We start from the raw sequence: 15,180 nt of genomic DNA on the forward strand, positions 1-15,180 counted from the left end.
AGCTCATCCAAAACTCCGTTGACATATCCTAACTTGCACCAAGTTCTGTTTAGCCCTCACCCGCGGTCACTGACCTACACTGGTTCCCGGTGAAGCAACACCTCAACTTTAAAACTCTCATCCTCGTTTTCAAATCCTTCCCTGGTCGTGGGGGCTTCCTCATCTCTGTAACCTCCTCCAGCCCACACATCTCTGAGCTCCTCTGATCCTGGCCTCAGCTGACTCGGCATCAAGCTCTGCAATTCCCTCCCTAAACCTCTCTGCCTCTCTCCCCTCCATTAAGATCCTGCTTAAAGCTTACCTCTGACAAAGCTTTTGGTCACCTATACTAAAATCTTATTACGTGGCTCTATGTAAAAACTTTGTTTGATGATGCTTCTATGGAGCACCTTGGGACATTTTACAACATTAAAACTGCTAGATAAATGCAAGTTGTCGTTTTACGGATTGAACAAATAAATACAGGATGATTTTCACAGATAAGAACTTAAAAAGATATGTTAATATGAGATAGGTACAAAATGCATGGCGCAACTGAATTCAAACAGTTGGAAAGTCAGAAGAAATCCAAATTTAAAGCTGTATGGTAAATAAGTGCCTTCTGGGTAACACTGAAAACATTACAGTTCTACTGAAGATATCATCTGCAAATAAGGTATGAATAAACATGAGGCTGTATTGGGAAAAAGGACAAGAAAATGTTCTAAAGATGTTTTACAGTTGGCCGGTACAGACACAGTGGGCCGAAGGGCCTGTTTCTGTGTTGCATGACTGACTCCAACAAAAGTTAAACGCTGTGATTAATAATGTTTTATCTATTCTACCTTCCTTCATTTACATTTATTTAAATAATGCACACTTACTGTGAAATGAGGACACTTCCATTTAAAGACTGGTATTCAACTTTATTCTTTATTGCATAACCCTCCAGATAATTAGAATTCCTTCCGACTCCATATTCTCCCTGTCACAAAGATCGCCTACTTCCACAATACTCCCCATCTCCACCCCTACCTCAGTCCATCTGCTGCTGAAACTTTCATCCATATTATAGTTACCTCCAGACTTGAATATTCCAATGCTCTCCTTGATGGCCTCCATCTTCCACCCTCCGTAATCTTGAGCTCATCTGAAGTTCTGCTGCCCATATCCTAATTCACACCAAGTTCTATTCACCCATCACCCTTTTGGCTGCTGATCTACATTGACTCCTAGGCTCGATTTAAAAAATTATCCTAGTGTTCAAATTCCTCCATAGGCTCACCACTCCCCAACTCTGTAATCGCGTTCAGCCCGACAACTCTCAGAACTTTGCCAACTCTGGTTTCTTAAGTATCGACCAATTACTTTGCCCCAGCATTGGCAGCCATGTCCTCAGCAATCTAGGCTGCAAGCTCTGGAATTCTCTCCCTATACCTCTTTGCCTCTCCACCACTCTCTCCTTTAAAACACTACTCAAAACCTCCCTCTTTGAGCTAGCATTTGGTCTTCTGTCCTAAAGTCCCCTCCTTTGATCTCAATTTTTTTCTGGTAACCCTCCTTTCATGCACCTTAGGATGGTTTACTATGCTAAGCAAGCTATATTGATACAAAGCTGTTACTGTAGGATTCATTCATTCAGCAAGGGGTGCAGGCTAAACCTTTTCAGCGGACAATAAGTCTGCATTCAAATATTTGTCAGCAGTAAGATCCAAACAATATCAGCTTTGTTGTTCTGGTGGCATTTTCATTGAAATTAAATCAGACAACGTTCCACATTAGCAACCATATGTCATAAGAAAGGAAAAAACTCAATGGTTCCATACAATTGTATGAAGATCATCTGAGATCTCACTCTTGCACCAAAAGATGCAAGATTAGGTTAGTCTTCAAACCTATTTCACTGGCCAGGATATATTGATCTACAAAATACTTCTACAAGGGCATGCATGGAACATGGCTTCAAGACAAGGCTTAGAAGATGTAAATACTCCAGAACCAGAAGTACTCCAGAAGGGAGAGCTCAGAAAACAATTGTAGGAATAAGGTGAACCAAAAGACGCTTTTGAGAGCCCAAGCTCTGAAAACTGCATTCTTGGAACAAATTGTGGAGTCTTTTAATTGAGTATGATACACAGAGGTGTTATTCCAAACAGCAGCAGGACTAGGAAAAGCAACCACAACTCTCAAGCTCGTTACAGAAGGTGTACCAGCATCTGACTCAGAGTTGGTAACACAACCCACTCGACCCAGACTTTCAGCCAAAAGCTGAGCCTTGTACCAATAAGAAATCTGAGAAGTGCTATGGCTGAAATTACGTAAATCAATTCTCTTGTCCCTCTCTCTATTGAAGCAGGTAACTGTTCTGACCAGGTAAGGTAGGTGTCTAGGGGTTCCTTCTCAGCCTTTGCCTAGTCTAACCGTAACAAGGTTTAATTTTAAAAACACCGTTTTAGCTCCCCCTCAGTGAATCTTTGTTCATCGCTTTCCAATTGTAAGGCAAAGAAATCAGACAGGTTTTCTACGATCTAAACAAGAAAGGTGGAAGTTTATTAATCTTAAACTCTAATCTGGTTAACGACTACGAGTACACGATACGACCATGCTAGCATGCATATGCGATAAACACACACGCAGGTAGAGACAGAAAAAGTAGAAAGAATAAATGGGAAAAGTTTGCAGCAATATCTGGTAGTTACAGTCCTTTGAGTTTGATGTTTGGTTGCTGGTAAGTCATGTTGTTCGTTGGGGCCCAGCATATGCTTTAACTTGTTTTGATGTAGCAGCCTTTCCTCTCTTGAGGTTTACATGTTTTCAGTGGGTCTGGAGGCTCCAGAGAAAGCGAGAGAGCATGAGCCAGGAGAGAGGTTGTCTTGTCTCAGGTTCAGTTTTAATCTGCAGTCTGTGTCTTCAAACTGTCCTGTATCTAATTCAAAAAGCCTGGACCAGCCAGTTAGTCATGTGACCAGCTGGTTTAACCACTTCTGCAATTGTGGATTCTATCATCTCAGCAGACCCTGAAATGCGAGCTTCCTTACACCTTCAATGTCTGGTGATCAAAATTCATTTGGGTTAACTGGACCAGGGAGTAGTTCTTTGTCTCTCCAAGCCCTGTCTTAGTATGCAAATGTCCTTCCAGCCAAGTGTCTGGTGCTCTCTTGTAAAACGAGTAATTTCTTCACTCCAGCGTTTAAAAATTAATGTTCATGTGACGAAGTTAATATGCCTCATTCTTGGCAGGTGGGGGTCTTCATTATATAACTAACAAAAGATATGGACTGGAGAAGGCTTTGAAGTAGTGTTCTCAGCATACCTATGCAATTTTGACTTGGGTATGAAAACACAATCTTGAAATTTGCCTAAAGACACAAAAGGAAACTTAAATTGGAGAAAGCCTGTAAAAGCCTTCAGGAAGAAAGAGGTAGGGGAATGACCAGACAGGTGACATTTAAAGTGGGTAAGCGTGAAATAAAATATTTTTGGAGAGAAAGTGTGGCACCAAGAAGCTCAAGCAAAATTGAAGTCAATGGGAATTGGAGAGAACTCTCTGCTGGTTGGAGTCATACTTAGCACAAAGGAAGATGGTTATGGTTGTTGGAGGCCAATCATCCCAGTCCCCCAGACATCGTTGGAGTTCCTCAGGGTAGTGTCCTAGGCCCAACCATCTTCAGCTGCATCATTAATGACCTTCCTTCCAACTTAAGCGGTCTGAGACCACATGCAGCAAAATCTGCACAATATTTAGGCTTGGGCTAATCAGTGGCAAGTGCTGGGTAATGACCATCTCCAAGAGAGAATCTAACCATCTCCCTATGACACTCAATGGTATTATCATCGCTGAATCCTCCCCCACCATCATCATACTGGGGGCTTACCATTGACCAGAAAGTTAATTGAACCAGTCATATAAATACTGTGGCTACAAGAGCCATTCAGAGGCTGGGAATTTTGTAGCGAGCAACTCACCTCCGGACTTTCCAAAGCCTGTCCACCATCTACAAGGCACAAGTCAGGAGTGTGATGAAATACTCTCCACTTGCCTGGATGAGTGCAGCTCCAATAACACTCAAAAAGCTCGACACCATCCAGGACAAAGCAGCCCACTTGATTGGCACCAATCCATCACATTCAAATCCCTCCAACACCAGCGCACAGTGGCAGCAGTGTTTACCATCTATAAGATGCACTGCAGCAACTCTCCAAGAGTCCTTCGACAGCACCATCCAAACCCGCAAACTCGACCACCTCGAAGGACATAGGCAGCAGATGTATGGAAACACCTGCAAGTTTCCCTCCAAATCACACAGTATCCTGACTTGCAACTATGTTGCTGTCCCTTCACTGTTGCTGGGTCAAAATCCTGGAACTCTATCCCTAAAAGCACTCCGGGTATACCAACAACACAAGCAGTGAAGTGGTTCAAGGCAGTGGCTCACCACCACCTTCTCAAGGGCAATTAGGAATGGGCAATAAATGCTGGCCTTGCCAGCAATGCTCACATCCCAAGAACAAATAACAAATTCTTAAAAATACTTTACCACAGGTTGAAGTAGAGACCATTGCATCTTCAGGAAATGTTGGATCAAATATTTGAAGTAGAGGAAGATGTAAAGCAATGGAAAAGGCACGGGGCAGTAGGATTTGTATTGGATTGCTCCAGTGCAGAGCCAGCACAGACACAACTAGCTCATTCCATGCTGTCTGAATCTCATGTGCATTGATCCTGTTTGAGATGACCCACGGCCTTCAGCAAAGCAAGAGAAATCATGCTGATGGCTGCAGTTATTAAAAGAATACTTAGTGTAGTGATCAAATCCATCAATTCAAATTCAGAGCAGTCTTGGCATACCTGCACTATGTGTGACAAAGGCAAATATTTTGGATGCAAGATTAACTTAGACTGATCTTGCATTCGGTATACTGTTCAGACCCAGAAGTTGTTGCAGGAATTGTTCAATTATTGCATCTAGAGATCGGCAAAGCTCTCAACTTCCCTCCTGTAATGTCTGGAATTACCCTGAGAGTAGGAAGGCTACACAAGAGTTTGATTTGCTTGGGGCACTTTTATATTGTGTAAATGGCCTGACAAATCAGCAGACTGCATCTTGATCTCAAATCTACTCTCTTTCAAAACGGGTTACGGTAGCCTGGAGCTCACAATTCCCATGTTTTACCTATAAATATATTATAAATTTTATATTTATGGAATACTACATGTCTGTTTGCTGTAACAGAGTGAAACTGCACATTTCGTTTTATAAATACAATGCTATAACTTGCAATGGAATTACAATGCCAACTGAGCAACCTAAGCCTTTGTAGATGCACTGGCATTTTACATGCACTGCTCCGAATGAGCCTGGATCAAAGCATTTTTTGGCTTAATTTTTGACAAAAAATTGTTCTCTCTCAGACAACTTGTCTCCAATCTATCATTTTAAAATTCAACAAAGCAAATGGAAACTATCTTAGAACAGAGTTCCCACAACCTTTAATAGATATATAATCGTACTAGTAGATTTCCTATGATGCTGCTCATGGCCAGACCAGGAAATGAAGTGCACTATGTATTATTAATTATTGTTCTATAACAACCTAAACATAAATATCATTGCAATACAGAAAATTTACATAAGCAATATCACATCTAGCTTGAAGGAAAAATACTGCATGCCTTACATACCTTTAGTGCAAGATACAGCTTCACAAAACCATAAAAAAATTACAGCACAGAAGGAGGCCATTCAGCCAGTCATGTCTGTGCCCGCTGAAAAAACTAGCTGCCCAATCGAATCCCACCTTCCAGCACCTGGTCCGTAGCCTTGCCGTTTACAGCACTTCAGGTGCATGTCCAGATACCTTTTTTAAAAACTGCAGGTTTCTGCCTCCACCACCGTTCCTGGCAGTGAATTCCAGACACCCACCACCCTCTGGGTGAAAATGTTTTTCCTCATGTCCCTTCTAATTCTTCTACTAATCACCTTAAATCTGTGCCCCCTGGTAATTGGCCTCTCCACTAGGGGAAACAGGTCCTTCTTTTCTACTCTATCTAGGCCCCTCATAATTTTGTACACCTCTATTAAGTCACCCCTCAGCCTCCTCTGTTCTAAGGAAAACGACCCTAGCCGATCCAATCTTTCCTCATAGCTGCAATTTTCAAGCCCTGGCAACATTCTTGTAAATCTCCTCTGTACTCTCTCCAGAGTAATTATGCCCTTCCTAGAACGTGGTGACCAGAACTGTATGCAATACGCCAACTGTGGCCTAACCAACATTTCATACAGTTCTAGAATTACATCCCTGCTTCTGAATTCTATACCTCGGCCAATAAAGGAAAGCAATCCATATGCTTTCACCACCACTCTATCCACCTGTCCTGCCACCTTCAGGGACCTATGGACATGCACTCCAAGGTCTCTCACTTCTTCTACCTCTCTCAATATCCTCCCATTTATTGTGTATTCCCTCGCTTTATTTGCCCTCCCCAAATGCATTACTTCACACTTCTCTGGATTGAATTCCATTTGCCACTTTTCCGTCCACTCAAGCAAACCATTGATATCTTTCTGGAGTCTACGGCTATCCTCTTCACTATCAACTACAGGGCCAATTTTTTGTGCCATCAGCAAATTTCCCAATCATGCCTCCCACATTTAAGTCCAAATGATTAATATATACCACAAACAGAAAGGAACCCAACACTGAGCCCTGTGGAACGCCACTGGAAACCGCTTGCCATTCACAAAAACATCCATCGACCACTACCCTTTGTTTCCCGTCCCCGAGCCAATTCTGGATCCGACCTGCCACATTCCCCTGTATTCCATGGCCTTTCATTTTGCTGACCAGTCTGCCATGTGGGACCTTGGCAAATGCCTTACTAAAATTCATGTAGACACTATCCACTGCACTACCCTCATCAATCCTTGTTACTTCCTCAAAAAATTCAATTAAGTTAGCAAGACATTACCGTCCCTTAACAAATCCATGCTGACTATCCCTGATTAATCTGTGCCTAAGTAGCAGTTTATTCTGTCCCTCAGAATAGAATCTAACAATTTCCCCACCACCGAGGTCAGACTGACCGGCCTATAATTATTTGGCCCATCCCTCGTACCCTTTTTAAACAATGGTACAACGTTCGCAGACCTACAAACGTCTGGTACCTCGCCTGTATTTAGTGAGGATTTAAAGATGATCCTCAGTGCATCCGCTATTTCCTTGCTGGTTTCCTTCAACAACCTAGGTTGCAATCCATCCGGCCCTGGCAATTTACCCACTTTCAAGGATGTCAGACCCTGTAGTACTTCCTCTCTCTTATGCTCATCATATCTAATATTTCACACTCCTCCTCTTTTACTACAATGTCTACATCAACCCTCTCCTTTGTGAAGACAGAGGCAAAAAACTCATTAAGAACTCTGCCCACATCTTCTGCATCCACGCATAATTTCCCTTGTACATCTAATAGGCCCTCCTACCCTTTCCTTAGTTATCTTCTTGCTCTTAATGTACTGAAAAAACATCTTTGGTTTTCCTTGATTTTACCTGCCAATAATTTTTCATGTCCTCTCTTTGCGTTTCTAATTTCCCTTTTTATTTCACCCCTGCACTTTCTATACTCCTCTAGGCTTTCTAAAGTATTACGTTTTTTGTGATTGTCATAAGCTTACTTTTTCTGCTTTAACTTACCCTGTAAGCTTCTAGATAACCAAGGGGCTCTAGATTTGGCAGTACCAACCTTTATTTTTGTGGGGACATACCTACACTGAGACTGTAGTATCTTGCTTTTGAATGCCTCCCACTGGTTTGCCACTGATTTTCCTTCAAGTAGGTGTATCCAGTCCACTTTCGCCAGGTCACCTCTCAGTTTCTTAAAATTTGCCTTCCCCCAATTTAGAACTTTTACTCCTCTTTTATCTTTGTCTTTTTCCATGGATTATGCTAAAACTTACAGTATTATGGTCACTATCTCCAAAATGGTCACCCACTTTATTTCATCCACTTGCCCAGCTTCATTACTGAAGACTAAATCTAGAATTGCAACCCCTCTAGTTAGGCATGTTACGTGCTGGCCTAAAAAGTTCTCAAACACAGTTCAAGAATTTTGTTCCCTCTGTGCCCTTCACACTGTTTGTATCCCAGTTGATATTGGGGTAGTTGAAATCCCCAACTATTATTGCCCTATAGTTTTAGCACTCAGACATTTGCCTACATATTTGTTCTTCTACCTCCCTCTCACTATTTGGGGATCTGGAGTACACTCCTAGTAGTGTGGCTATCCCTTTTTTTTTATTATTTCTGAGCTCCACCCATATGGCCTCATTTGATGATTCATTAAGTATATTATCCCTCCTCAAAACTGTTATTGATTCCTTAACTAATAATGCTACACCCCTCCCCTCCTTTTTTTTTTATCTCCCTCTATCCCACCTGAAAACTCTATATCCAGGGATGTTGAGTTGCCATTCTTGCCCCTCCTTAAGCCAAGTTTCCATTATAGCAATGATATCATGTTGCCATGTGTCTATCTGTGCCCTCAGTTCATTGGCTTTATTTACTATACTTGCATTTAAATAAATACCCTTTAACACTGCCAAATTCCTGTGCTGCACACTTTTAACTTTTGCTTCTTCTGTCTTTCAGAGTCACTCGTTAATTTTCTGCCTCCTGTTCCTTGCCCTGAAATTGTCCTATCTAAGACTGCGCTCAGGTTCCTATCCCCCTGCCAAGCTAGTTTAAACCATCCCCAACAGCACTAGCAAACCTTCCTGCAAGGATATTTGTCCCAGTCCTGTTCAGGTGCAGACCAGCTTGTACAGGTCCCACCTTCCCCAGAACCAGTCCCAATGCCCCAGAAATCGGAAGCCCTCCCTCCTGCACCATCTGTCCAGCCACGCATTGATCTTGTGTATTTTCCTATTTCTATACTCACTAGCACGTGGCCTTGGGAGTAATCCAGAGATTACTACCTTGAGGTCCTGTTTGCTAATCTCGTTCCTAACTCCCTAAACTCAACCTGCAGTACCTCATCCCTCTGGCTGTGCACCCTTGTCCTCCAGAATGTCCTGTTGCCGATTGGTGATATCCATGACTCTTGCAGCAGAGAGGCAACATAACATCCTGGGATCATGTCTGCAACCACAGAAACGCCTATCTGTTCCCCTAACCATAGAATCCCCTATCACTATTGCTCTCTTGTCCTTTTTCCTCTCTCCCTGCACAGCTGAGCCACCCACGGTGCTCTGGTCATGACTCTTGCTACACTCTCCAGAGGAACTCTCTCGCCCAACGGTACTCAGAACTGAATACCGGTTAGAAAGTGGGATGCCCTCTGGGGACTCCTGCACTACCTGCCCTGACCTTCTTCTCTGTCTGGCAGCCACCCAGTCCCTCTCTGCCGGTGCCCTCTTAAGCTCCAGGGTGACTACCTCCGGAAACGTACTATCCACGCAGTTCTCTGCCTCATGGATGCACCACAGTTTTAAGCTGAGCTCAAGCTTCTGCAGCCAGTGACATTTGCTGCAGATGAGTTTGTCAAGGACACATGGTGCATCCACGACGTCCCATATGCCGGGCTGTCCTGCTATTACCTAGCTTTACAAACTAACTATTGCTAATGTAATAAGTGGAATACCTTACCAGTTACTTGCCAATCAGCTTCTTCCCCTTTACCGGGGAGGCTGAAAAGGCAGAAAGGAAAAGACAGACTGCAAACAGCATCTCTTTCCCCTAGTCAGTAAAATCCTTCACACACAACTCACAACCTGACTCTGTCCAGTAGTACTAACCTTATCGCTTACAAGGTAGATATTTGAGGGTTTAAAAAAAGAACTTTCCCCCCTGATTTTTTAAGCTATTTACAGGTAATAACAGCTGTTACTTACCAACCAATCAGCTTACAGATTTCCCATTATGTCACTTAGTTTTTTTTCCTCTTTTGAAACCCAGCGCACGCTGACCCAAACAGAGAGTTTGCCACCGACTGCCACTGCTCCGGTCTGAGGTAGGTGAGTGCCTCGAGCCTCGCTCTTTATTTCCACAAGTCCCTTTCTAGATCCACCTCCTCCCAGGTCTGCCGCCGCTACGGTCTGAGCTTCAGATGTAATAGGCATTGCAAAAGTGCTTCCATTTTTTTAAAAAAAGTTTTTTTTTGAGGGCTTGCATTAAAACTGAAAAGATTCCATGGATGTGTTTTTTTTTTAACCAAGTTCACCGAAAGTACACTTGAAATGCTGTTTGAAAAATACCTGTGCTGGAAATCATGTGCTTTGGGCTCAGTAAACAGCAGAACCCTTGGTGACCTGGGGAAAAATGGTTACAGAGAAGCCACATGTCAAGGTTTACGGAGCTCAGGAAGTTGACTCTGTTTGGAGTTTGGATATTGTTTTCAGTGCAGTTGGGATGTGAACTGCTTGCAGACAGGTGTTTTCCTGCCGGGGAAAAAAAAGAAACCATCCAGCTCACCTCCTTCTCTACCTTTTTGACAAAATCCTGCAAATATCCAGTGTGGGAGAGCTAAAATCCCTGGTGCTGCATAGCTCCTGAGAAACTGGAAAAGAATCCTGCTTCTGAAACGATCCCAGTGACCCGTCGCCGTATACCCAGATGCCAGACCAACAAAGGGACAACTGACTTCCTTCTATATCTCTTTTTTTCATCAAGAATTAGCAAGTATTTGGCCAAAGTAGTCTTTTTGGTCTTTTTTTTTTTGTGAGACACCTCTGCAGAGGGAATTCTGTACTTTTGTGTATGAGTGTGTGCAAGCGTGTGAGTGCGTGTGAGAGAGTGAGTGTGTGTAATTGGGGAATTTGTAATTGGGAACTTTCATATTTCAATCTATGCTAATGCTCTGTTTCATTACAGGTTAAGTCTTGTTTTATAATAAACTGAAAATTTTGTTGTTTATTAAAGAAACCTGGTTGGTGCATTTTATCCTGGGATTTAAAAAAAAAGAGATTATACGATTGGCTGTATCGGTAACCGGGTAAACATTTAAATGTATGTTGTGACCTGTGGAGAAGTGAAACTATAAAAGACAGTGCATGCTTCCCACCTTGGTCGTAACATATCTGCAATACTAATACCTACCACTTTACAAAACTTCCTCCACAATGGAAATAACTTGGTGATTCCCTCTTCAAAATGTATTCCCAGTTATTAGCATAGCTTTCAATTTCTCAACTTCCTGTGGTGGAATTACAGTATTTGCTAAAGATACTTTTCTTTCTCCAACCTTCCGTCAAATCTGTCTCAGATGTTCATGGAATTATAGATAATTTATTTCCTTATTTCTTGCAGCAGATTTTGGGAAGTTTTCATTAGTATAACATTCCTAAGTTGAACTCCTCCCCCCCCCACCCTGGTCAAATTTTTTGGCCATATAGCTATTTGCCATGGGCTGGGTCTGGCTGACTCCAATTGCGATATGTCCAAGGTCAACAACACCTCAAGTAGTCCCTTAAAGCCCCACTGCAAACACCATTTTCCCTCAGCAATACATCATCCCAAACACCACTAACGCAGAGTTGTTCTTTATGGCTCAGGTTGTACTAAATGCTGAAAAGAGAATCAAATCTATCTTTCTTGATCCATTTGTGCCCAACATCTATTTAGAAATGTTCTGTTTGGGTATTCTAGTTCCAAAGGAGCAGAATGAAAACTGAAACTCAAGTGTACCCCTCACTTGCACACATGCAGAAAGTACAGCTTTCCAGTTTTAAGAAAAAATCTGGTCGTCAGGCGACATGCGTTGTCCGGCGGCATGGGTTGTCCTGGTATAATGTAATAGCTTCATAGAACCAGGCTGAAAACGCCCATGACGCATCTCTCAAACACACACTTCAACAGCAAGAAATCTCTGTGTGCATGCACAAAGTTATCTACCAGATATATAAACAGTAAAAAAAACTAATCCAAGGGTCAATTTAGAACTGACCACCTGTAAATACAAGATCTTGAGATCAGCTGACACCGAGATCCATCAGAAAATCCAACTGCATGCCAACAACTTGCATTTATGCAGCACTGTTAACTTAGTAAGATGTCCCAAGGTGCTTCACAGGAATGTAATCAAACAAAACTTGGCACCGAGCTACATAAGGAGCTATTAAGACAGGCAACCAAAAGTTTGGTCAGAGGTAGGTTTTAAGAAGCATCTTAAAAGAAGAAAAGAAAGGCCACAAGGTTTAGGGAAGGAATTGCAGCACATAGGACCTAAACGGCTGAAGGCACGGCTGCCAACAGTGCAGCGCTTAAAATCAGGAAAGTGCAAAAGGCCAGTACTGGAGAGGAGCAGAGATCTTAGCGGGTTGTAGGGCTCGAGGAGATTACAGAGATAAGGAAAGGCGAAGGATTAGAGGGAAAACAAAGATGAGAAACTTTAAAAACAGCAAGTATATGCTGGATAAAACTCTTGGTAAAGCTGTGTGCGCAATTTGGACAAATCAATGCCACAAGAGCTGAAGCCTCATCAAGACAACAACTGTAGAAAGGCGCTTAAATACTGACTGTTGACATGACTCGTGAGGTGGGGAGCACCTTGCATTGGTTTCTTCTCAGTCCTGGAAACTGGTGATGTATTCTGAAGGCCACATGTTAATGAGCATTGCTGAAATCCACAATGCTCCATGCTCTACTGACCAGACTGCCTAAACATTTTGCAGCAGCAGGACTATGTTGAAGATCAAATGGTACAGTTTGCATAGATCTTTTAAATAATGCAGTATATTTGCAATGCTACTCTGAAGTGTTGTAATATTCTTGTCATAACAGTAAACAAATTAAAATATCAATTTTAGTGCAACAAGCATCTTTTTAATTTAGCTGCGACTTTTATCATTCAAGCTGTCAGAAAAAAATTCAGAACATTCAGAATTAATTTTGCTACAAGTCTTAAGATCACTTTAAGAAAAATATTCAATTCAATGCCAAATTTAGTTTTCAAAATGCACACATTGAGAGATCTTTAAAAATGATTTTCTGTAAACCAATAATAAACAGCAACAGAACAAGCCTAATGTAAATTCATAACTATCTCCAAATTACAAATTGTTGTATTTATTTTGGTTCAAAAGCAATGATATAAACTTCATATGGTATGAGTAATCAAATAACACTCACCAGAAGCTACTACGGTGCTGGCCCAAAGTGTGTTTTCTGTACCCAGACTTTCGTGGATGGAAGGATCACTATCTTCCTGCAATTAAATAAAAGCAAAAATATTTTGCATTTGTACAAAAAAAAACTGTTAATATAAAACAATTCTTTGCCAGTAATGCTTACAACTGCAAAATATAGTTAAAACAGACAAGCATCATTCTAGGATTATTCTTCTTCAAATCAGAATAGGCGCAACACTTTTTGCTTAACCACAAAAGGATCAGAGAATCTACTGCAAGAGGAATTTTGTTGCATTAAATCATTGGGATTCCTTCCACATCTCTGCCAATTTTCTTCCCTCATCCCTATAGACATCTGCTACTTGCTAGTGTGTGGTTCCTTCGCAGCTTTCATTATTTCACCAAGTGATCGCTGTTCAACAAAAATGTGGGCATCACTGTTATCTCGATCCTATGCTCACCCAGTATCCAGAAACTCTACCAGCAGGGCTCATTAAATCATATGCAGGAGTAGGAATCCAGATCCAATTTTCCCCTCTTTAACCCAAGGCACCAAGGGCAATTGTAGTTTCACAATGCTGCTTCTGGCTGAGATCAACTATCTTAGTGCAGCTGAAAGATTGAATCTGGGGCATCCTTGGTCTGTACAGCTCAAATACACACTGAATTAAAGAGTCAATGGAGCTAAACTTCATGCTATTTCAAAGAAAACTCTTTCCTAATGCTTTCTGCATAACCATATTAAAGCAACATTAAGATTATAATCATGCTAATTTAATATCGCTCAAGAAACACAATAGTTAACTCCTGGCATAGACAAAGAATTAGTTAAAACATGATGCAACAGGAAAGAGCTTTCATTAGCTTGAGATCTGCTATTCGTAACAGAACCTGTGCATTTATATACATCAGTTACCAATCAAGAGTTTTCCAGTCACAAAAGTAATGCAGGACAAAAACAAAGCTCGATGCCTTCGATTTCTGTTTTCGCCATAATAGCAATCTTGTTTGGTCAATGTCACCCACATTAGCAGACATATTTGCAAGTACAACCAATGCCCAATTAGTAGACAAATACAATTGGGTCGAACTTTCTGCACAGGCCACCAGTGTGCCTGCCACCCTTAAAGTCCAGTTATTCAGACTTCTTCGCAGAAAGGGAAGTATTTTCTTGAAAAGTGCCAAGAAAACTTGCTATGCCAAAAGGGGGATTTTTTAATTCATCGATTGGAAACCTACATTAAACTTTTGGCTACATTTGGTGACAACGCAACCACTAGATGGCACAGTACTGGCACATGTGCAAATGCAGCCCCATCCACTGAAACATCACTGTCTGAGACGTCTTAGACAGCTGCCAGTCATAAAGATGATGCTGCTCACTGACACACAAAACAAATTAAACCCAAACCCCCTCAATGGCTGCGATCGCCACCTCCACCCCACCCCCAATAGTACCCCACTACTTTCCCCCACCAATCAACCCTCAACTCCCACCACCACCCCCCCAACCCGGCCGCTCAATCCTTAGCTTACCTCCATCACCGTTTCCCACCTAGCTCACTCACTCCGCACTTTGTCATGTCACCCCTCGGTCACTCACTCACCACTCCCAATCCCACTGCTTCTGCGCAAGTGGCTGGGGGGGGCGGGGGGGTGCGGGAAACTGAAAACGCCGATTGAGGCGGGGATGGCAGGAGGGAGCTGGGTACTGTTGGGGGGAATGGAGGCAGCGATAACGGCCATTACGTCTGACATTGTTTGGTGACGTCAGCATGAGTGGATTCAGACTGGCAAGGTGGCAAATGTTCAGACACACAGATGACATAGGCAATCACTCCGCGCATATTCTGCGTTGTCAAGAGAGACTCCGTAAACTTTTAACGAAACAGAAAGAACCGGAATGCTACAGTTAACTTTTTAAAAGCTGGCAGCCAAGTTGGCCACAGCAGTTTGCATCTGAACACCTTACATATACCAAGGCCTCAAAGAGGAGACATGTCGGATGAGCCCATACCCAAGACAAAGGCTTTCTCTCTTGAGTGAGCCAAAGAAAATTGCTTTCATTAGGTCATTCAAA

At 42.3% G+C, this 15,180-nt stretch overlaps 2 protein-coding genes across 4 annotated transcripts in view; one reads left to right on the forward strand and one right to left on the reverse strand.

Moving 5' to 3' along the window:
* atp9b (ATPase phospholipid transporting 9B) overlaps positions 1-15,180 on the reverse strand; it is a 349,558-nt gene that overhangs the window by 134,257 nt on the left and 200,121 nt on the right. For both annotated transcript variants that reach the window (XM_068032475.1, XM_068032474.1), the window contains exon 10: positions 13,102-13,177. In XM_068032475.1, coding sequence (XP_067888576.1) covers positions 13,102-13,177 — 76 coding nt within the window. The remainder of the gene's footprint in view (positions 1-13,101; positions 13,178-15,180) is intronic.
* LOC137370188 (uncharacterized) overlaps positions 1-15,180 on the forward strand; it is a 120,376-nt gene that overhangs the window by 784 nt on the left and 104,412 nt on the right. The gene's annotated exons all lie outside the window — the stretch shown is intronic.

This window comes from Heterodontus francisci, chromosome 5 (genome assembly GCF_036365525.1).
Source record: "Heterodontus francisci isolate sHetFra1 chromosome 5, sHetFra1.hap1, whole genome shotgun sequence".
Lineage (NCBI taxonomy): Eukaryota > Metazoa > Chordata > Chondrichthyes > Heterodontiformes > Heterodontidae > Heterodontus > Heterodontus francisci.